Below are 24621 nucleotides of genomic sequence, written 5' to 3'. Positions count from 1 at the left end.
TACAGTCTCCTCTCCCCGGGATGTAATGGCTGATAACAGAGAGTAATAGATTGTATCCCCCCTGTACAGTCTCCTCTCCCCGGGATGTAATGGCTGATAACAGAGAGTAATAGATTGTATCCCCCCCCCCTGTACAGTCTCCTCTCCCCGGGATGTAATGGCTGATAACAGAGAGTAATAGATTGTATCCTCCCTGTACAGTCTCCTCTCCCCGGGGTGTAATGGCTGATAACAGAGAGTAATAGATTGTATCCCCCCTGTACAGTCTCCTCTCCCCGGGATGTAATGGCTGATAACAGAGAGTAATAGATTGTATCCCCCCCTGTACAGACTCCTCTCCCCGGGATGTAATGGCTGATAACAGAGAGTAATAGATTGTATCCCCCTGTACAGTCTCCTCTCCCCGGGATGTAATGGCTGATAACAGAGAGTAATAGATTGTATCCCCCCTGTACAGTCTCCTCTCCCTGGGATGTAATGGCTGATAACAGAGAGTAATAGATTGTATCCCCCCTGTACAGTCTCCTCTCCCTGGGATGTAATGGCTGATAACAGAGAGTAATAGATTGTATCCCCCCCCCCCCCCCTGTACAGTCTCCTCTCCCCGGGATGTAATGGCTGATAACAGAGAGTAATAGATTGTATCCCCCCCTGTACAGTCTCCTCTCCCTGGGATGTAATGGCTGATAACAGAGAGTAATAGATTGTATCCCCCCCCCCCCCCCCCTGTACAGTCTCCTCTCCCCGGGATGTAATGGCTGATAACAGAGAGTAATAGATTGTATCCCCCCTGTACAGTCTCCTCTCCCCGGGATGTAATGGCTGATAACAGAGAGTAATAGATTGTATCCCCCCTGTACAGTCTCCTCTCCCCGGGATGTAATGGCTGATAACAGAGAGTAATAGATTGTATCCCCCCTGTACAGTCTCCTCTCCCCGGGGTGTAATGGCTGATAACAGAGAGTAATAGATTGTATCCCCCTGTACAGTCTCCTCTCCCCGGGATGTAATGGCTGATAACAGAGAGTAATAGATTGTATCCCCCTGTACAGTCTCCTCTCCCCGGGATGTAATGGCTGATAACAGAGAGTAATAGATTGTATCCCCCCTGTACAGTCTCCTCTCCCCGGGATGTAATGGCTGATAACAGAGAGTAATAGATTGTATCCCCCCTGTACAGTCTCCTCTCCCCGGGGTGTAATGGCTGATAACAGAGAGTAATAGATTGTATCCCCCCTGTACAGTCTCCTCTCCCCGGGGTGTAATGGCTGATAACAGAGAGTAATAGATTGTATCCCCCCTGTACAGTCTCCTCTCCCCGGGATGTAATGGCTGATAACAGAGAGTAATAGATTGTATCCCCCCTGTACAGTCTCCTCTCCCCGGGATGTAATGGCTGATAACAGAGAGTAATAGATTGTATCCCCCCTGTACAGTCTCCTCTCCCCGGGATGTAATGGCTGATAACAGAGAGTAATAGATTGTATCCCCCCTGTACAGTCTCCTCTCCCCGGGATGTAATGGCTGACAACAGAGAGTAATAGATTGTATCCCCCCCCTGTACAGTCTCCTCTCCCCGGGATGTAATGGCTGATAACAGAGAGTAATAGATTGTACCCCCCCCCCCTGTACAGTCTCCTCTCCCCGGGATGTAATGGCTGATAACAGAGAGTAATAGATTGTATCCCCCCCCCCCCCCCCCCCCTGTACAGTCTCCTCTCCCCGGGATGTAATGGCTGATAACAGAGAGTAATAGATTGTATCCCCCTGTACAGTCTCCTCTCCCCGGGATGTAATGGCTGATAACAGAGAGTAATAGATTGTATCCCCCCTGTACAGTCTCCTCTCCCCGGGATGTAATGGCTGATAACAGAGTAATAGATTGTATCCCCCCCTGTACAGTCTCCTCTCCCCGGGATGTAATGGCTGATAACAGAGAGTAATAGATTGTATTCCCCCTGTACAGTCTCCTCTCCCCGGGATGTAATGGCTGGTAACAGAGAGTACCCTGTACAGTCTCCTCTCCCCGGGGTGTAATGGCTGATAACAGAGAGTAATAGATTGTATCCCCCTGTGCAGTCTCCTCTCCCCGGGATGTAATGGCTGATAACAGAGAGTAATAGATTGTATCCCCCCCTGTACAGTCTCCTCTCCCCGGGATGTAATGGCTGATAACAGAGAGTAATAGATTGTATCCCCCCTCTACAGTCTCCTCTCCCCGGGATGTAATGGCTGATAACAGAGAGTAATAGATTGTATCCCCCCTGTACAGTCTCCTCTCCCCGGGATGTAATGGCTGATAACAGAGAGTAATAGATTGTATCCCCCCCTGTACAGTCTCCTCTCCCCGGGATGTAATGGGCTGATAACAGAGAGTAATAGATTGTATCCCCCCCTGTACAGTCTCCTCTCCCCGGGATGTAATGGCTGATAACAGAGAGTAATAGATTGTATCCCCCCCTGTACAGTCTCCCGTGGTCCCCGGGGTGTAATGGCTGATAACAGAGAGTAATAGATTGTATCCCCCCCTGTACAGTCTCCTCTCCCCGGGATGTAATGGCTGATAACAGAGAGTAATAGATTGTATCCCCCCCCTGTACAGTCTCCTCTCCCCGGGATGTAATGGCTGATAACAGAGAGTAATAGATTGTATCCCCCCTGTACAGTCTCCTCTCCCCGGGGTGTAATGGCTGATAACAGAGAGTAATAGATTGTATCCCCCTGTACAGTCTCCTCTCCCCGGGATGTAATGGCTGATAACAGAGAGTAATAGATTGTATCCCCCCCCTGTACAGTCTCCTCTCCCCGGGATGTAATGGCTGATAACAGAGAGTAATAGATTGTATCCCCCCTGTACAGTCTCCTCTCCCCGGGATGTAATGGCTGATAACAGAGAGTAATAGATTGTATCCCCCCTGTACAGTCTCCTCTCCCCGGGATGTAATGGCTGATAACAGAGAGTAATAGATTGTATCCCCCCTGTACAGTCTCCTCTCCCCGGGGTGTAATGGCTGATAACAGAGAGTAATAGATTGTATCCCCCCTGTACAGTCTCCTCTCCCCGGGATGTAAGGGCTGATAACAGAGAGTAATAGATTGTATCCCCCTGTACAGTCTCCTCTCCCCGGGATGTAATGGCTGATAACAGAGAGTAATAGATTGTATCCCCCCTGTACAGTCTCCTCTCCCCGGGATGTAATGGCTGATAACAGAGAGTAATAGATTGTATCCCCCCTGTACAGTCTCCTCTCCCCGGGGTGTAATGGCTGATAACAGAGAGTAATAGATTGTATCCCCCTGTACAGTCTCCTCTCCCCGGGGTGTAATGGCTGATAACAGAGAGTAATAGATTGTATCCCCCTGTACAGTCTCCTCTCCCCGGGATGTAATGGCTGATAACAGAGAGTAATAGATTGTATCCCCCCCTGTACAGTCTCCTCTCCCCGGGATGTAATGGCTGATAACAGAGAGTAATAGATTGTATCCCCCTGTACAGTCTCCTCTCCCCGGGATGTAATGGCTGATAACAGAGAGTAATAGATTGTATCCCCCCCTGTACAGTCTCCTCTCCCCGGGATGTAATGGCTGATAACAGAGAGTAATAGATTGTATCCCCCCTGTACAGTCTCCTCTCCCCGGGATGTAATGGCTGATAACAGAGAGTAATAGATTGTACCCCCCCTATACAGTCTCCTCTCCCCGGGGTGTAATGGCTGATAACAGAGAGTAATAGATTGTATCCCCCCTGTACAGTCTCCTCTCCCCGGGATGTAATGGCTGATAACAGAGAGTAATAGATTGTATCCCCCCTGTACAGTCTCCTCTCCCCAGGATGTAATGGCTGATAACAGAGAGTAATAGATTGTACCCCCCCTATACAGTCTCCTCTCCCCGGGGTGTAATGGCTGATAACAGAGAGTAATAGATTGTATCCCCCCTGTACAGTCTCCTCTCCCCGGGATGTAATGGCTGATAACAGAGAGTAATAGATTGTATCCCCCCCTGTACAGTCTCCTCTCCCAGGGGTGTAATGGCTGATACCAGAGAGTAATAGATTGTATCCCCCCCTGTACAGTCTCCTCTCCCAGGGGTGTAATGGCTGATACCAGAGAGTAATAGATTGTATCCCCCCCTGTACAGTCTCCTCTCCCCGGGGTGTAATGGCTGATAACAGAGAGTAATAGATTGTATCCCCCTGTACAGTCTCCTCTCCCCGGGGTGTAATGGCTGATAACAGAGAGTAATAGATTGTATCCCCCTGTACAGTCTCCTCTCCCCAGGATGTAATGGCTGATAACAGAGAGTAATAGATTGTATCCCCCCCCTGCACAGTCTCCTCTCCCCGGGATGTAATGGCTGATAACAGAGAGTAATAGATTGTATCCCCCCTGTACAGTCTCCTCTCCCCGGGATGTAATGGCTGATAACAGAGAATAATAGATTGTATCCTCCTGTACAGTCTCCTCTCCCCGGGGTGTAATGGCTGATAACAGAGAGTAATAGATTGTATCCCCCCCTGTACAGTCTCCTCTCCCCGGGATGTAATGGCTGATAACAGAGAGTAATAGATTGTATCCCCCCTGTACAGTCTCCTATCCCCGGGATGTAATGGCTGATAACAGAGAGTAATAGATTGTATCCTCCCTGTACAGTCTCCTCTCCCCGGGGTGTAATGGCTGATAACAGAGAGTAATAGATTGTATCCCCCCCCCTGTACAGTCTCCTCTCCCCGGGGTGTAATGGCTGATAACAGAGAGTAATAGATTGTATCCCCCCTGTACAGTCTCCTCTCCCCGGGATATAATGGCTGATAACAGAGAGTAATAGATTGTATCCCCCTGTACAGTCTCCTCTCCCCGGGATGTAATGGCTGATAACAGAGAGTAATAGATTGTATCCCCCTGTACAGTCTCCTCTCCCCGGGATGTAATGGCTGATAACAGAGAGTAATAGATTGTATCCCCCCCTGTACAGTCTCCTCTCCCCGGGATGTAATGGCTGATAACAGAGAGTAATAGATTGTATCCCCCTGTACAGTCTCCTCTCCCCGGGATGTAATGGCTGATAACAGAGAGTAATAGATGGTATCCCCCTGTACAGTCTCCTCTCCCCGGGATGTAATGGCTGATAACAGAGAGTAATAGATTGTATCCCCCTGTACAGTCTCCTCTCCCCAGGATGTAATGGCTGATAACAGAGAGTAATAGATTGTATTCCCCTGTACAGTCTCCTCTCCCCGGGATGTAATGGCTGATAACAGAGAGTAATAGATTGTATCCCCCCTGTACAGTCTCCTCTCCCCGGGGTGTAATGGCTGATAACAGAGAGTAATAGATTGTATCCCCCTGTACAGTCTCCTCTCCCCGGGATGTAATGGCTGATAACAGAGAGTAATAGATTGTATCCCCCCTGTACAGTCTCCTCTCCCCGGGGTGTAATGGCTGATAACAGAGAGTAATAGATTGTATCCCCCCCTGTACAGTCTCCTCTCCCCGGGATGTAATGGCTGATAACAGAGAGTAATAGATTGTATCCCCCCCTGTACAGTCTCCTCTCCCCGGGATGTAATGGCTGATAACAGAGAGTAATAGATTGTATCCCCCCTGTACAGTCTCCTCTCCCCGGGATGTAATGGCTGATAACAGAGAGTAATAGATTGTATCCCCCCCTGTACAGTCTCCTCTCCCCGGGATGTAAGGGCTGATAACAGAGAGTAATAGATTGTATCCCCCCTGTACAGTCTCCTCTCCCCGGGATGTAATGGCTGATAACAGAGAGTAATAGATTGTATCCCCCTGTACAGTCTCCTCTCCCCGGGATGTAATGGCTGATAACAGAGAGTAATAGATTGTATCCCCCCTGTACAGTCTCCTCTCCCCGGGGTGTAATGGCTGATAACAGAGAGTAATAGATTGTATCCCCCCTGTACAGTCTCCTCTCCCCGGGATGTAATGGCTGATAACAGAGAGTAATAGATTGTATCCCCCCCTGTACAGTCTCCTCTCCCCGGGATGTAATGGCTGATAACAGAGAGTAATAGATTGTATCCCCCCCTGTACAGTCTCCTCTCCCCGGGATGTAACGGCTGATAACAGAGAGTAATAGATTGTATCCCCCTGTACAGTCTCCTCTCCCCGGGATGTAATGGCTGATAACAGAGAGTAATAGATTGTATCCCCCCCCTGTACAGTCTCCTCTCCCCGGGATGTAATGGCTGATAACAGAGAGTAATAGATTGTATCCCCCCCCTGTACAGTCTCCTCTCCCCGGGATGTAATGGCTGATAACAGAGAGTAATAGATTGTATCCCCCCTGTACAGTCTCCTCTCCCCGGGATGTAATGGCTGATAACAGAGAGTAATAGATTGTATCCCCCCCCCCCTGTACAGTCTCCTCTCCCCGGGATGTAATGGCTGATAACAGAGAGCAATAGATTGTATCCCCCTGTACAGTCTCCTCTCCCCGGGATGTAATGGCTGATAACAGAGAGTAATAGATTGTATCCCCCCTGTACAGTCTCCTCTCCCCGGGGTGTAATGGCTGATAACAGAGAGTAATAGATTGTATCCCCCCCTGTACAGTCTCCTCTCCCCGGGATGTAATGGCTGATAACAGAGAGTAATAGATTGTATCCCCCCCTGTACAGTCTCCTCTCCCCGGGATGTAATGGCTGATAACAGAGAGTAATAGATTGTATCCCCCCTGTACAGTCTCCTCTCCCCGGGATGTAATGGCTGATAACAGAGAGTAATAGATTGTATCCCCCCCTGTACAGTCTCCTCTCCCCGGGATGTAATGGCTGATAACAGAGAGTAATAGATTGTATCCCCCTTGTACAGTCTCCTCTCCCCGGGATGTAATGGCTGATAACAGAGAGTAATAGACTGTACAGTTGCTGTACTCTGTGTAGTTCTGGCTGTGTGGTGCAGTTCTATAATCCTCCACTAGATGGAGCACTGATTATCGGGGTCCGGTCTTTTGGGGTGGCTTAGTGGACTCTTTAGTATAAATGACCCCTCCATGTGACCCCTACATGTTACTGTGACCTCTGGGTGTATCAGGCGGCAGAGGTTTTGGTTCTGTTGGACCTCGGGTCACCTGCTGATTTCCCAATTCTTGCGCCATTCTCCTGGCAGCCGCCGCTGTTTGATCTTTGTCACATTTTGTCACTGAGACTTTGTGCTTCTTTCTAAATCCCAAATCACATGAGCCCCATCCCAGCAAGAGGTCACATCCTCCGCCGCGGGAACCGAGACATTGTAACAAACTGTCAGCGCAGGAGAACCAAGGGGCTCATTCACTTATCAGGTCACAGGAGGTCACAGGATGGGGCGCGTGACACAATTTACATGTTAAATACGGCACTGGGTCCGAATCAGTTGGATTGTCCGATGGTGCGCCCCTTGGGGTCACCTGTGCCACAGTGTGAGATGGAAAAACGGACATCGCAAAAAAACGGAACCGCTATTAATCCATTTCTAAACAGAAGGCAAAACGCGAATGGGCCCCGGAGCTCAGAACGCTGCCCAATCCTCCGTGTCCCCTCTGTGACTGGGTGTCCGGTGTGAATGGGCGCAGGGGATACATTTGGGTTCTTGTTGATGATCAGCCCCCTCCCCCTGCGTGCCCCGAATTCCTCCGAGACCAACCCTGCCGGAGGGTAAAGGTGCAGGAGCGGCCAAACATCCCAGAGGGTTCACACACAGGGTTTGGGTTGCGCTCACATAAACACAATCGCTGCGTGTGAACACAGACCTAAACATCTGTGGAAGAGGAGTCCAGGGGGCGGAGCCTGTGATACTCCACAACCAGAGCTGCAGCATAATAGGGGGCGCACGGGGGGTCACACTTTCTGATGTCACCCAAGGGAGGCGTCACTTCTTGTGGGGGATGTGTAGGTGACACTGTTATGGGGGATGTGTAGATGTTATGGGGGGATGTGTAGGTGACACTGTTATGGGGGGGATGTGTAGATGACACTGTTATGGGAGGGATGTGTAGGTGACACTGTTATGGGGGATGTGTAAATGTTATGGGGGGATGTGTAGGTGACACTGTTATGGGGGGGATGTGTAGATGACACTGTTATGGGGGGGATGTGTAGGTGACACTGTTATGGGGGATGTGTAGATGACACTGTTATGGGGGGATGTGTAGGTGACACTGTTATGGGGGGGATGTGTAGGTGACATTGTTATGGGGGATGTGTAGATGTTATGGGGGGGATGTGTAGGTGACACTGTTATGGGGGGATGTGTAGGTGACACTGTTATGGGGGGATGTGTAGATGTTATGGGGGGGATGTGTAGGTGACACTGTTATGGGGGGGATGTGTAGGTGACACTGTTATGGGGGGGATGTGTAGGTGACACTGTTATGGGGGATGTGTAGATGTTATGGGGGGGATGTGTAGGTGACACTGTTATGGGGGGATGTGTAGGTGACACTGTTATGGGGGGATGTGTAGATGTTATGGGGGGGATGTGTAGGTGACACTGTTATGGGGGGATGTGTAGATGTTATGGGGGGGGTGTGTAGATGACACTGTTATGGGGGGGATGTGTAGGTGACACTGTTATGGGGGGGATGTGTAGGTGACATTGTTATGGGGGATGTGTAGATGTTATGGGGGGGATGTGTAGGTGACACTGTTATGGGGGGATGTGTAGATGTTATGGGGGGGATGTGTAGGTGACACTGTTATGGGGGGATGTGTAGATGTTATGGGGGGGATGTGTAGGTGACACTGTTATGGGGGATGTGTAGATGTTATGGGGGGGATGTGTAGGTGACACTGTTATGGGGGGAGGTGTAGGTGACACTGTTATGGGGGGATGTGTAGGTGACACTGTTATGGGGGGGATGTGTAGGTGACACTGTTATGGGGGGGGATGTGTAGGTGACACTGTTATGGGGGGATGTGTAGGTGACACTGTTATGGGGGATGTGTAGGTGACACTGTTATGAGGGATGTGTAGGTGACACTGTTATGGGGGGATGTGTAGATGACACTGTTATGGGGGATGTGTAGATGACACTGTTATGGGGGGATGTGTAGGTGACACTGTTATGGGGGGGATGTGTAGATGACACTGTTATGGGGGATGTGTAGGTGACACTGTTATGGGGGATGTGTAGGTGTCACTGTTATGGGGGATGTGTAGGTGACACTGTTATGGGGGGATGTGTAGGTGACACTGTTATGGGGGATGTGTAGGTGACACTGTTATGGGGGGATGTGTAGGTGACACTGTTATGGGGGATGTGTAGGTGACACTGTTATGGGGGATGTGTAGGTGACACTGTTATGGGGGATGTGTAGATGACACTGTTATGGGGGATGTGTAGATGACACTGTTATGGGGGATGTGTAGATGTTATGGGGGGATGTGTAGATGACACTGTTATGGGGGGATGTGTAGGTGACACTGTTATGGGGGGATGTGTAGGTGACACTGTTATGGGGGATGTGTAGGTGACACTGTTATGGGGGATGTGTAGGTGACACTGTTATGGGGGATGTGTAGGTGACACTGTTATGGGGGGAGGTGTAGGTGACACTGTTATGGGGGATGTGTAGGTGACACTGTTATGGGGGGGGAGGTGTAGGTGACACTGTTATGGGGGGAGGTGTAGATGACACTGTTATGGGGGATGTGTAGATGACACTGTTATGGGGGGAGGTGTAGGTGACACTGTTATGGGGGATGTGTAGATGTTATGGGGAGTATGTGTAGGTGACACTGTTATGGGGGGATGTGTAGATGACACTGTTATGGGGGGATGTGTAGGTGACACTGTTATGGGGGAGGTGTAGGTGACACTGTTATGGGGGGAGGTGTAGGTGACACTGTTATGGGGGGATGTGTAGGTGACACTGTTATGGGGGATGTGTAGGTGACACTGTTATGGGGGGATGTGTAGGTGACACTGTTATGGGGGGGGGGAGGTGTAGGTGACACTGTTATGGGGGATGTGTAGATGACACTGTTATGGGGGATGTGTAGATGACACTGTTATGGGGGATGTGTAGATGTTATGGGGGGATGTGTAGGTGACACTGTTATGGGGGATGTGTAGATGACACTGTTATGGGGGATGTGTAGGTGACACTGTTATGGGGGATGTGTAGGTGACACTGTTATGGGGGGGATGTGTAGGTGACACTGTTATGGGGGGGATGTGTAGATGACACTGTTATGGGGGATGTGTAGGTGACACTGTTATGGGGGATGTGTAGGTGACACTGTTATGGGGGGGATGTGTAGGTGACACTGTTATGGGGGGATGTGTAGATGACACTGTTATGGGGGGGATGTGTAGATGACACTGTTATGGGGGGAGGTGTAGGTGACACTGTTATGGGGGGATGTGTAGGTGACACTGTTATGGGGGGGATGTGTAGGTGACACTGTTATGGGGGGGGATGTGTAGGTGACACTGTTATGGGGGGAGGTGTAGGTGACACTGTTAGGGGGGGGGGGAGGTGTAGGTGACACTGTTAGGGGGTGGTCTGGGGTCTCATGGAGATGTATAACACCTGGAGGGTGTCGTAAGAATTGGGAAATCCGTGTAGACTGATACAATGTAACAATCAGTGTCTGTGCAGCTCCAGGCAGTGGAGGGTTAATATGATAGTGACTATTTGTAGGTGATCCCCTCCCCATGTCTCTGGTGTAGTGACAGGCAGGTAGTGGTCACATGACCTCAGGGCCCGCCCCCTGCCCTCCTCCTGTCACTGCTATGTAAGGATCAGGAGCAAGGAGCAGCTCAGGACTCAGGAGCAGAACTGTGAGTACTCTGCACCCCCTGCCTGTACTCTGCACCCCCTGCCTGTACCCATACTGCCTATAATCTTTGCTCCCTGCACATATGCCTATGTACCTGCACCCCCTGCCACCTCCGCTGCCCCTCTCCTACCTGTACCTGCACCCCCTGCCACCTCCGCTGCCCCTCTCCTGCCTGTACCTGCACCCCCTGCCACCTCCGCTGCCCCTCTCCTACCTGTACCTGCACCCCCTGCCACCTCCGCTGCCCCTCTCCTGCCTGTACCTGCACCCCCTGCCACCTCCGCTGCCCCTCTCCTGCCTGTACCTGCACCCCTTGCCACCTCTTCTGCCCCTCTCCTGCCTGTACCTGCACCCCCTGCCACCTCCGCTGCCCCTCTCCTGCCTGTACCTGCACCCCCTGCCACCTCCGCTGCCCCTCTCCTGCCTGTACCTGCACCCCTTGCCACCTCCGCTGCCCCTCTCCTGCCTGTACCTGCACCCCCTGCCACCTCCGCTGCCCCTCTCCTGCCTGTACCTGCACCCCTTGCCACCTCCGCTGCCCCTCTCCTGCCTGTACCTGCACCCCCTGCCACCTCTTCTGCCCCTCTCCTGCCTGTACCTGCACCCCCTGCCACCTCTTCTGCCCCTCTCCTGCCTGTACCTGCACCCCCTGCCACCTCTTCTGCCCCTCTCCTGCCTGTACCTGCACCCCCTGCCACCTCTTCTGCCCCTCTCCTGCCTGTACCTGCACCCCCTGCCACCTCTCCTGCCTGTAGCTGCTGTTGTCTCTGTGCTGCCACCTCCGCTGCCCCTCTCCTGCCTGTACCTGCACCCCCTGCCACCTCTTCTGCCCCTCTACTGGCTGTACCTGCACCCCCTGCCACCTCTTCTGCCCCTCTCCTGGCTGTACCTGCACCCCCTGCCACCTCCGCTGCCCCTCTCCTGCCTGTACCTGCACCCCCTGCCACCTCTCCTGCCTGTAGCTGCTGTTGTCTCTGTGCTGCCACCTGTGCAGTTCTGCCTCTCTAGGGGCGGGGTTGGGGGCATTAGGGGCATTAGTGCTTTGTATCTCTGTACTACATCTACCTGTGACTTTCTCGCTGTTGTAGAACTACTACTCCCAGCATGCGATGCTCAGATGTTGCTGAGCTTTTAGGAGCCTATCTGGTTAATGGTGACATGTGGGGGCTGCACAGATGTGGGGGGCTTTGCTATAAGCCATTAACCCTAGCAGTGCTACCTGCCCTGTGGATGGAGCGTCCCCTCCTTGGTGTCAGTTACTGTGGGGCTCATCCTACTGGGGGCAATTACACCTGCCCATCCCGTCTGGGTTCAGGAGACATTCTGGGTCAGGGCTATTTCTCAGAATATTTTTTGGTAATTTGGCCCTGAATGGGTTAAAAACCAAAGTCAAATCTTCCTGATCCCCATTTCCTGGTGCCATTGCAACACATGGGGGAATCCTGCACTCCTGCGGCCACCACCAGAGGGCGCTCTCTGCAGACTGAATACAGAGCGGGTGATTGTGTATCATAATTGTTCCCTTATTTGCATAGAAATGTTATTATGTGATTTTTTTTTTATATTTTTGGGGCTGAGCAGGAAGTGGCGGAGGATTGAGATTTGGGAATTATTGCTCCAGACTGGATTATTACTCATTATTACTGTAACTATCCAGGAAGATATTTCTACATGTGTCACCTTGTTTTATGGACTTTCCCAAAGTTTTTAAATTATCTGATACTTCCTGCAAATCATCCACACCCTAAACCCGTAAGATAATAACTTATTACACTCCAGGAAGAGCGAGCAAGACCCACCGCAACATCTCAACATTCCTAATAACTACAACCGAGAGCAGCCTCATGTCTCTAATGTGAGGAGACACAGATATGTATAATACCGCCACGCACATGACTGCACCGAGTACTGCACCTCCTGACACCACAGACCCTGCCTCCAGGCTATGCAGTAGTATATAACTATAATACTGCCCCCTATGTACAGGGATATAACTACTATAATACTGCCCCCTATGTACAGGAATATAACTACTATAATACTGCCCCCTATGTACAAGAATATAACTACTATAATACTGCCCCCTATGTACAGGGATATAACTACTATAATACTGCCCCCTATGTACAGGAATATAACTACTATAATACTGCCCCCTATGTACAGGAATATAACTACTATAATACTGCCCCCTATGTACAAGAATATAACTACTATAATACTGCCCCCTATGTACAGGAATATAACTACTATAATACTGCCCCCTATGTACAGGAATATAACTACTATAATACTGCCCCCTATGTACAAGAATATAACTACTATAATACTGCCCCCTATGTACAGGGATATAACTACTATAATACTGCCCCTATGTACAAGAATATACCTACTATAATACTGCCCCTATGTACAGGAATATAACTACTATAATACTGCCCCCTATGTACAAGAATATAACTACTATAATACTGCCCCCTATGTACAGGAATATAACTACTATAATACTGCCCCCTATGTACAGGAATATAACTACTATAATACTGCCCCCTATGTGCAGGAATATAACTACTATAATACTGCCCCCTATGTACAGGAATATAACTACTATAATACTGCCCCCTATGTACAGGAATATAACTACTATAATACTGCCCCCTATGTACAGGAATATAACTGCTATAATACTGCCCCTATGTACAAGAATATAACTACTATAATACTGCCCCCTATGTACAGGAATATAACTACTATAATACTGCCCCCTATGTACAGGAATATAACTACTATAATACTGCCCCCCTATGTACAGGAATATAACTACTATAATACTGTCCCCTATGTACAGGAATATAACTACTATAATACTGCCCCCTATGTACAGGAATATAACTACTATAATACTGCCCCCTATGTACAAGAATATAACTACTATAATACTGCCCCCTATGTGCAGGAATATAACTACTATAATACTGTCCCCTATGTACAGGAATATAACTACTATAATACTGCCCCCTATGTACAGGAATATAACTACTATAATACCGCCCCCTATGTACAAGAATATAACTGCTATAATACTGCCCCCTATGTACAGGAATATAACTACTATAATACTGCCCCCTATGTACAAGAATATAACTGCTATAATACTGCCCCCTATGTACAGGAATATAACTACTATAATACTGCCCCCTATGTACAAGAATATAACTACTATAATACTGCCCCCTATGTACAGGAATATAACTACTATAATACTGCCCCCTATGTACAGGAATATAACTACTATAATACTGCCCCCTATGTACAAGAATATAACTACTATAATACTGCCCCCTATGTACAGGAATATAACTACTATAATACTGCCCCCTATGTACAAGAATATAACTACTATAATACTGCCCCCTATGTACAAGAATATAACTACTATAATACTGCCCCCTATGTACAGGAATATAACTACTATAATACTGCCCCCTATGTACAGGAATATAACTACTATAATACTGCCCCCTATGTACAGGAATATAACTACTATAATACTGCCCCCTATGTACAGGAATATAACTACTATAATACTGCCCCCTGTGTACAAGAATATAACTACTATAATACTGCCCCCTGTGTACAGGAATATAACTACTATAATACTGCCCCCTATGTACAGGAATATAACTACTATAATACTGCCCCCTATGTACAGGAATATAACTACTATAATACTGCCCCCTATGTACAGGAATATAACTACTATAATACTGCCCCCTATGTACAGGAATATAACTACTATAATACTGCCCCCTATGTACAGGAATATAACTACTATAATACTGCCCCCTATGTACAGGAATATAACTACTATAATACTGCCCCCTATGTACAGGAATATAACTACTATAATACTGCCCCCTATGTACAGGAATATAACTACTATAATACTGCCCCCTATGTACAGGAATATAACTACTATAATACTGCCCCCTATGTACAGGAATATAACTACTATAATACTGCCCCCTATGTACAGGGATATAACAACTATAATACTGCCCCCTATGTACAGGGATATAACTACTATAATACTGCCCCCTATGTACAAGAATATAACTACTATAATACTGCCCCTGTGTACAAGAATATAACTACTATAATACTGCCCCCTATGTACAGGGATATAACTACTATAATACTGCCCCCTATGTACAAGAATATAACTACTATAATACTGCCCCCTATGTACAAGAATATAACTACTATAATACTGCTCCCTATGTACAGGAATATAACTACTATAATACTGCCCCCTATGTACAAGAATATAACTACTATAATACTGCCCCTGTGTACAAGAATATAACTACTATAATACTGCCCCCTATGTACAGGGATATAACTACTATAATACTGCCCCCTATGTACAGGAATATAACTACTATAATACTGCCCCCTATGTACAAGAATATAACTACTATAATACTGCCCCCTATGTACAAGAATATAACTACTATAATACTGCTCCCTATGTACAGGAATATAACTACTATAATACTGCCCCCTATGTACAAGAATATAACTACTATAATACTGCCCCCTATGTACAAGAATATAACTACTATAATACTGCCCCCTATGTACAAGAATATAACTACTATAATACTGCCCCCTATGTACAGGAATATAACTACTATAATACTGCCCCCTATGTACAGGAATATAACTACTATAATACTGCCCCCTATGTACAGGAATATAACTACTATAATACTGCCCCCTATGTACAAGAATATAACTACTATAATACTGCCCCCTATGTACAGGAATATAACTACTATAATACTGCCCCCTATGTACAGGAATATAACTACTATAATACTGCCCCCTATGTACAGGAATATAACTACTATAATACTGCCCCCTATGTACAGGAATATAACTACTATAATACTGCCCCCTATGTACAAGAATATAACTACTATAACACTGCCCCTATGTACAAGAATATAACTACTATAATACTGCCCCCTATGTACAGGGATATAACTACTATAATACTGCCTCCTATGTACAGGAATATAACTACTATAATACTGCCCCCTATGTACAAGAATATAACTACTATAACACTGCCCCTATGTACAAGAATATAACTACTATAATACTGCCCCCTATGTACAGGAATATAACTACTATAATACTGCCCCCTATGTACAGGAATATAACTACTATAATACTGCCCCCTATGTACAGGAATATAACTACTATAATACTGCCCCCTATGTACAGGAATATAACTACTATAATACTGCCCCCTATGTACAGGAATATAACTACTATAATACTGCCCCCTATGTACAGGAATATAACTACTATAATACTGCCCCCTATGTACAGGAATATAACTACTATAATACTGCCCCCTATGTACAAGAATATAACTACTATAACACTGCCCCTATGTACAAGAATATAACTACTATAATACTGCCCCCTATGTACAGGGATATAACTACTATAATACTGCCTCCTATGTACAGGAATATAACTACTATAATACTGCCCCCTATGTACAAGAATATAACTACTATAACACTGCCCCTATGTACAAGAATATAACTACTATAATACTGCCCCCTATGTACAGGAATATAACTACTATAATACTGCCCCCTATGTACAGGAATATAACTACTATAATACTGCCCCCTATGTACAGGAATATAACTACTATAATACTGCCCCCTATGTACAAGAGTATAATTACTATAATACTGGAGTAGTATATATCTGGGGGTTGCAGGCCTCGGTGTATAATCTCCTATATGTAGCCCCCTATGCTCTGTACGGGGGTCTCCGCTGTAATCAGACTCATTAGTTTCCATTTCTTGTGGATTATCCGGAAGCTCCTCCCGCTCCGTTCATTATAAAGTGTTACATTATAACCTCCGCCCTTCCTGCCAGTGATTATCTCCAGTATAAATCCTGCAGGAAGTTCCTCTTACATTTAGTCAGTAACTCAGCTTTCCCAGGGAAGGATAAAAGCTACAAAAGTCTCGATGTCACCGCTCGTCTTTCTCTGTAATTCCAGGAGATCAGGAGCGAGAATTTATCCGGACATTTCTAGAAACTTGGAAATACTGGTAAGATACAGCGGGGCAGTGATGTCACAGTACATGGATAATACACAGTGATGTCACAGTACATGGATAATACACACAGTGATGTCACAGTACAGGGATAATACACACAGTGATGTCACGGTACAGGGATAATACACACAGTGATGTCACAGTACAGAGATAATACACACAGTGATGTCACAGTACAGGGATAATACACACAGTGATGTCACAGTACAGGGATCATACACACAGTGATGTCACAGTACAGGGATAATACACACAGTGATGTCACAGTACAGGGATAATACACATAGTGATGTCACAGTACAGAGATAATACACACAGTGATGTCACAGTACAGGGATAATACACACAGTGATGTCACGGTACAGGGATAATACACACAGAGAGGTCACAGTACATGGATAATACACACAGTGATGTCACAGTACAGGGATAATACACAGTGATGTCACAGTACAGTAATAATACACAGTGATGTCACAGTACAGGGATAATACACACAGTGATGTCACAGTACATGGATAATACACAGTGATGTCACAGTACAGGGATAATACACGCAGTGATGTCACAGTACAGGGATAATACACAGTGATGTCACAGTACAGGGATAATACACACAGTGATGTCACAGTACAGAGATAATACACACAGCGATGTCACAGTACAGGGATAATACACACAGTGATGTCACAGTACAGGGGATAATACACACAGCGATGTCACAGTACAGGGATAATACACACAGTGATGTCACAGTACAGGGATAATACACACAGTGATGTCACAGTACAGGGATCATACACACAGTGATGTCACAGTACAGGGATCATACACACAGTGATGTCACAGTACAGGGATCATACACACAGTGATGTCACAGTACAGGGATAATACACACAGTGATGTCACAGTACAGGGGATAATTCACACAGTGATGTCACAGTACAGGGATAATACACACAGTGATATCACAGTACAGGGATAATACACACAGTGATGTCACAGTACAGGGATAATACACACAGTGATGTCACAGTACAGGGATAATACACACAGTGATGTCACAGTACAGGGATAATACACAGTGATGTCACAGTACAGGGATAATACACACAGTGATGTCACAGTACAGGGATAATACACACAGTGATGTCACAGTACAGGGATAATACACACAGTGATGTCACAGTACAGGGATCATACACACAGTGATGTCACAGTACAGGGATCATACACACAGTGATGTCACAGTACAGGGATCATACACACAGTGATGTCACAGTACAGGGATCATACACACAGTGATGTCACAGTACAGGGATCATACACACAGTGATGTCACAGTACAGGGATCATACACACAGTGATGTCACAGTACAGGGATCATACACACAGTGATGTCACAGTACAGGGATCATACACACAGTGATGTCACAGTACAGGGATCATACACACAGTGATGTCACAGTACAGGGATAATACACACAGTGATGTCACAGTACAGGGATAATACACACAGTGATGTCACAGTACAGGGATAATACACACAGTGATGTCACGGTACAGGGATAATACACACAGTGATGTCACAGTAAGGGGATAATACACACAGTGATGTCACAGTACAGGGATAATACACACAGTGGTGTCACAGTACAGGGATAATACACACAGTGATGTCACAGTACAGGGATAATACACACAGTGATGTCACAGTACAGGGGATAATACACACAGTGATGTCACGGTATATGTCACAATATGAGATATTCGGGGGGTGGCAGGGGTTGGCGCCCCCTGTTGGTGTTTCTGGTGACGTTCCTTCTCCCCGCACAGGTGACATGTCTCAGGTGAAGGGCACGGTGGTCCTGGCGTACAGCGGGGGGCTGGACACCTCCTGTATCCTGGTGTGGCTGAGGGAGGAGGGATACGACGTCATCGCTTACCTGGTGAGTTGGACCCCAAGTGCCATCGCCCTCTAGTGGGCGGAGCTAACCTAGTGGGGGGCTGCTGTAGGGTCCACGGTTACCTGCCGGTGTCACGGGTGGATCCTGCTGACACTGCAATAATCACCAGATAAACATTCACCTTTGTGACCAGAGGGAACCTGTCAGCAGATTTTACCCCATAAACTCCCATCCCCCTCAGGTAGGGAGTGAAATGTCCCTTCTGGACAGTGAGCAGAGAAGAGTCATATTTGTCTGAGATGAGTCAAGTTTAGTGGCTGCAGAGGGAGGGTCACTTTAGACGCCCTTTAGGTTCTTTATCACCTACAAACATGCTGCTGGTGTCATATTAAAGTTAAGAAGCTGATATTTCACAAGCCTGATTAGATTCTTATCTTTCCAGTGACACCAGCAGCAGGTGTGTAGTTGTTACAGATACATAGACCCTGCCCCTTCAGCCTCTAAACTTGACTCATCTCAGGGCTGACTCTTCTCTGCCCACTGTCACATGACTTTATAGGTAAATGGGTGAGATTTCAAGGGGATTCGAGAAAGGACATTTCATCGCTGACCTGAGATTGTCGTGTGGGGGAGGGGAAGTGACAACCCGACATGTCACAGTATGGAGCACCTTTAATTCACTGAGCACCTTTAATTCACAGCAAGCAGATTATTGGAGCCAAAGAGAGAACTTACACTTCTCACAGCTGAGGCTTTGTTACACTTCCATTCCGTCTTGTGACACCTGTGGTCATTCTCCTTTCCTGAAGGTTTGTTACAGTGTATCAGTGCAGGAGACGTGTCTGCGCCTGGAGAAGGCAGAGGTTTATCATCTGTGTAATATACAGATAAAAAAAAGGTCAAATCTTGATACATTGTATCACAACAATCAGTTGTTACTTTTATTGCCAGCCTTTAACACTTTCTGGTCCTGATGTCTGTTACAGTGTATCAGTGCAGGATTCTCTAGACTGGATGCATATCAGATATTCTGGATTCTGGCAGTTCCACTAGTTCTCGCCATGTGTGACCCAGCTTTCCCAGGACTCTGGTTAATTATGGACACAAGTTCCATTCCTGTATGGAGGGAAAGTGGTCAGACCCCACCTCTCTGGAATCTAGGAAAGCTGGGTGACATATTATAGACCTTTTGCCGCACTTAACCCTAACCCTGAGTGCCAGAGGGAAGGCGCCAAAATAACCAGCGACGCATCTGAAGTGTCACATGACTTATATAATTATCCTGTATTCATCGCCCTCCCCCAGGCAAACATCGGACAGAACGAAGACTTCGATGAGGCGAGGAAGAAAGCCCTGGCCCTCGGAGCCAAGAAGGTAAAACCCAGGTCACTGCAGCTGATAACAGAGAGTAATAGATTGTATCCCCCCCCACCCTGTACAGTCTCCTCTCCCCGGGATGTAATGGCTGATAACAGAGAGTAATAGATTGTATCCCCCCTGTACAGTCTCCTCTCCCCGGGGTGTAATGGCTGATAACAGAGAGTAATAGATTGTATCCCCCCCCTGTACAGTCTCCTCTCCCCGGGGTGTAATGGCTGATAACAGAGAGTAATAGATTGTATGCCCCTGTACAGTCTCCTCTCCCCGGGATGTAATGGCTGATAACAGAGAGTAATAGATTGTATCCCCCCTGTACAGTCTCCTCTCCCCGGGATGTAATGGCTGATAACAGAGAGTAATAGATTGTATCCCCCCCCCCCTGTACAGTCTCCTCTCCCCGGGATGTAATGGCTGATAACAGAGAGTAATAGATTGTATGCCCCTGTACAGTCTCCTCTCCCCGGGATGTAATGGCTGATAACAGAAAGTAATAGATTGTATCCCCCCTGTACAGTCTCCTCTCCCCGGGATGTAATGGCTGATAACAGAGAGTAATAGATTGTATCCTCTCCCCGGGATGTAATGGCTGATAACAGAGAGTAATAGATTGTATCCCCCCCCTGTACAGTCTCCTCTCCCCGGGGTGTAATGGCTGATAACAGAGAGTAATAGATTGTATCCCCCCCTGTACAGTCTCCTCTCCCCGGGATGTAATGGCTGATAACAGAGAGTAATAGATTGTATCCCCCTGTACAGTCTCCTCTCCCCGGGATGTAATGGCTGATAACAGAGAGTAATAGATTGTATCCCCCCTGTACAGTCTCCTCTCCCCGGGGTGTAATGACTGATAACAGAGAGTAATAGATTGTATCCCCCCCCTGTACAGTCTCCTCTCCCCGGGGTGTAATGGCTGATAACAGAGAGTAATAGATTGTATCCCCCCTGTACAGTCTCCTCTCCCCGGGATGTAATGGCTGATAACAGAGAGTAATAGATTGTATCCCCCCTGTACAGTCTCCTCTCCCCGGGATGTAATGGCTGATAACAGAGAGTAATAGATTGTATCCCCCCTGTACAGTCTCCTCTCCCCGGGATGTAATGGCTGATAACAGAGAGTAATAGATTGTATCCCCCCTGTACAGTCTCCTCTCCCCGGGATGTAATGGCTGATAACAGAGAGTAATAGATTGTATCCCCCCCCCCCTGTACACTCTCCTCTCCCCGGGATGTAATGACTGATAACAGAGAGTAATAGATTGTATTCCCCCCCTGTACAGTCTCCTCTCCCCGGGATGTAATGGCTGATAACAGAGAGTAATAGATTGTATCCCCCCTGTACAGTCTCCTCTCCCCGGGATGTAATGGCTGATAACAGAGAGTAATAGATTGTATCCCCCCTGTACAGTCTCCTCTCCCCGGGATGTAATGGCTGATAACAGAGAGTAATAGATTGTATCCCCCCCTGTACAGTCTCCTCTCCCCGGGATATAATGGCTGATAACAGAGAGTAATAGATTGTATCCCCCCCTGTACAGTCTCCTCTCCCCGGGATGTAATGGCTGATAACAGAGAGTAATAGATTGTATCCCCCCTGTACAGTCTCCTCTCCCCGGGATGTAATGACTGATAACAGAGAGTAATAGATTGTATCCCCCCCCTGTACAGTCTCCTCTCCCCGGGATGTAATGGCTGATAACAGAGAGTAATAGATTGTATCCCCCCCTGTACAGTCTCCTCTCCCCGGGATGTAATGGCTGATAACAGAGAGTAATAGATTGTATCCCCCCCTGTACAGTCTCCTCTCCCCGGGGTGTAATGGCTGATAACAGAGAGTAATAGATTGTATCCCCCCCTGTACAGTCTCCTCTCCCCGGGGTGTAATGGCTGATAACAGAGAGTAATAGATTGTATCCCCCTGTACAGTCTCCTCTCCCCGGGATGTAATGGCTGATAACAGAGAGTAATAGATTGTATCCCCCCTGTACAGTCTCCTCTCCCCGGGGTGTAATGGCTGATAACAGAGAGTAATAGATTGTATCCCCCCCTGTACAGTCTCCTCTCCCCGGGATGTAATGGCTGATAACAGAGAGTAATAGATTGTATCCCCCCCTGTACAGTCTCCTCTCCCCGGGATGTAATGGCTGATAACAGAGAGTAATAGATTGTATCCCCCCCTGTACAGTCTCCTCTCCCCGGGATGTAATGGCTGATAACAGAGAGTAATAGATTGTATCCCCCCCTGTACAGTCTCCTCTCCCCGGGATGTAATGGCTGATAACAGAGAGTAATAGATTGTATCCCCCCTGTACAGTCTCCTCTCCCCGGGATGTAATGGCTGATAACAGAGAGTAATAGATTGTATCCCCCCCTGTACAGTCTCCTCTCCCCGGGATGTAATGGCTGATAACAGAGAGTAATAGATTGTATCCCCCCTGTACAGTCTCCTCTCCCCGGGATGTAATGGCTGATAACAGAGAGTAATAGATTGTATCCCCCCCTGTACAGTCTCCTCTCCCCGGGATGTAATGGCTGATAACAGAGAGTAATAGATTGTATCCCCCCTGTACAGTCTCCTCTCCCCGGGATGTAATGGCTGATAACAGAGAGAAATAGATTGTATCCCCCCTGTACAGTCTCCTCTCCCCGGGATGTAATGGCTGATAACAGAGAGTAATAGATTGTATCCCCCCTGTACAGTCTCCTCTCCCCGGGGTGTAATGGCTGATAACAGAGAGAAATAGATTGTATCCCCCCTGTACAGTCTCCTCTCCCCGGGATGTAATGGCTGATAACAGAGAGTAATAGATTGTATCCCCCCTGTACAGTCTCCTCTCCCCGGGGTGTAATGGCTGATAACAGAGAGTAATAGATTGTATCCCCCTGTACAGTCTCCTCTCCCCGGGATGTAATGGCTGATAACAGAGAGTAATAGATTGTATCCCCCCCTGTACAGTCCCCTCTCCCCGGGGTGTAACGGCTGATAACAGAGAGTAATAGATTGTATCCCCCTGTACAGTCTCCTCTCCCCGGGGTGTAATGGCTGATAACAGAGAGTAATAGATTGTATCCCCCCTGTACAGTCTCCTCTCCCCGGGGTGTAACGGCTGATAACAGAGAGTAATAGATTGTATCCCCCCTGTACAGTCTCCTCTCCCCGGGATGTAATGGCTGATAACAGAGAGTAATAGATTGTATCCCCCCCCTGTACAGTCTCCTCTCCCCGGGATGTAATGGCTGATAACAGAGAGTAATAGATTGTATCCCCCTGTACAGTCTCCTCTCCCCGGGATGTAGTGGCTGATAACAGAGAGTAATAGATTGTATCCCCCTGTACAGTCTCCTCTCCCCGGGATGTAATGGCTGATAACAGAGAGTAATAGATTGTATCCCCCCCTGTACAGTCCCCTCTCCCCGGGGTGTAACGGCTGATAACAGAGAGTAATAGATTGTATCCCCCTGTACAGTCTCCTCTCCCCGGGGTGTAATGGCTGATAACAGAGAGTAATAGATTGTATCCCCCCTGTACAGTCCCCTCTCCCCGGGGTGTAACGGCTGATAACAGAGAGTAATAGATTGTATCCCCCCTGTACAGTCTCCTCTCCCCGGGATGTAATGGCTGATAACAGAGAGTAATAGATTGTATCCCCCCCCTGTACAGTCTCCTCTCCCCGGGATGTAATGGCTGATAACAGAGAGTAATAGATTGTATCCCCCTGTACAGTCTCCTCTCCCCGGGATGTAGTGGCTGATAACAGAGAGTAATAGATTGTATCCCCCTGTACAGTCTCCTCTCCCCGGGATGTAATGGCTGATAACAGAGAGTAATAGATTGTATCCCCCCCTGTACAGTCTCCTCTCCCCGGGGTGTAATGGCTGATAACAGAGAGTAATAGATTGTATCCCCCCCTGTACAGTCTCCTCTCCCCAGGATGTAATGGCTGATAACAGAGAGTAATAGATTGTATCCCCCCTGTACAGTCTCCTCTCCCCGGGATGTAATGGCTGATAACAGAGAGTAATAGATTGTATCCCCCCTGTACAGTCTCCTCTCCCCGGGATGTAATGGCTGATAACAGAGAGTAATAGATTGTATCCCCCCCCCTGTACAGTCTCCTCTCCCCGGGGTGTAATGGCTGATAACAGAGAGTAATAGATTGTATCCCCCTGTACAGTCTCCTCTCCCCGGGGTGTAATGGCTGATAACAGAGAGTAATAGATTGTACCCCCCTGTACAGTCTCCTCTCCCCGGGGTGTGATGGCTGATACCAGAGAGTAATAGATTGTATCCCCCCTGTACAGTCTCCTCTCCCCGGGATGTAATGGCTGATAACAGAGAGTAATAGATTGTATCCCCCCTGTACAGTCTCCTCTCCCCGGGGTGTAATGGCT

The 24621-nt window shown here is 47.6% G+C and overlaps 1 protein-coding gene across 1 annotated transcript in view; it reads left to right on the top strand.

Annotated features, from left to right (window-relative positions):
* The first annotated feature begins 10708 nt into the window (after positions 1-10708).
* The window catches only part of ASS1 (argininosuccinate synthase 1), a 68101-nt gene continuing 54188 nt past the window's right edge, over positions 10709-24621 (top strand). The window contains exons 1-4 of the mRNA XM_072125737.1: positions 10709-10791; positions 16885-16936; positions 18782-18894; positions 20158-20226. Coding sequence (XP_071981838.1) covers positions 18787-18894; positions 20158-20226 — 177 coding nt within the window. The 5' untranslated portion in view covers positions 10709-10791; positions 16885-16936; positions 18782-18786. The remainder of the gene's footprint in view (positions 10792-16884; positions 16937-18781; positions 18895-20157; positions 20227-24621) is intronic.

This window comes from Engystomops pustulosus, chromosome 9 (genome assembly GCF_040894005.1).
Source record: "Engystomops pustulosus chromosome 9, aEngPut4.maternal, whole genome shotgun sequence".
Classification (NCBI taxonomy): Eukaryota; Metazoa; Chordata; class Amphibia; order Anura; family Leptodactylidae; genus Engystomops; species Engystomops pustulosus.
The sequence above is the reverse complement of the archived record's forward strand: the minus strand, read 5'-3'. Positions and strand labels throughout refer to the sequence as shown.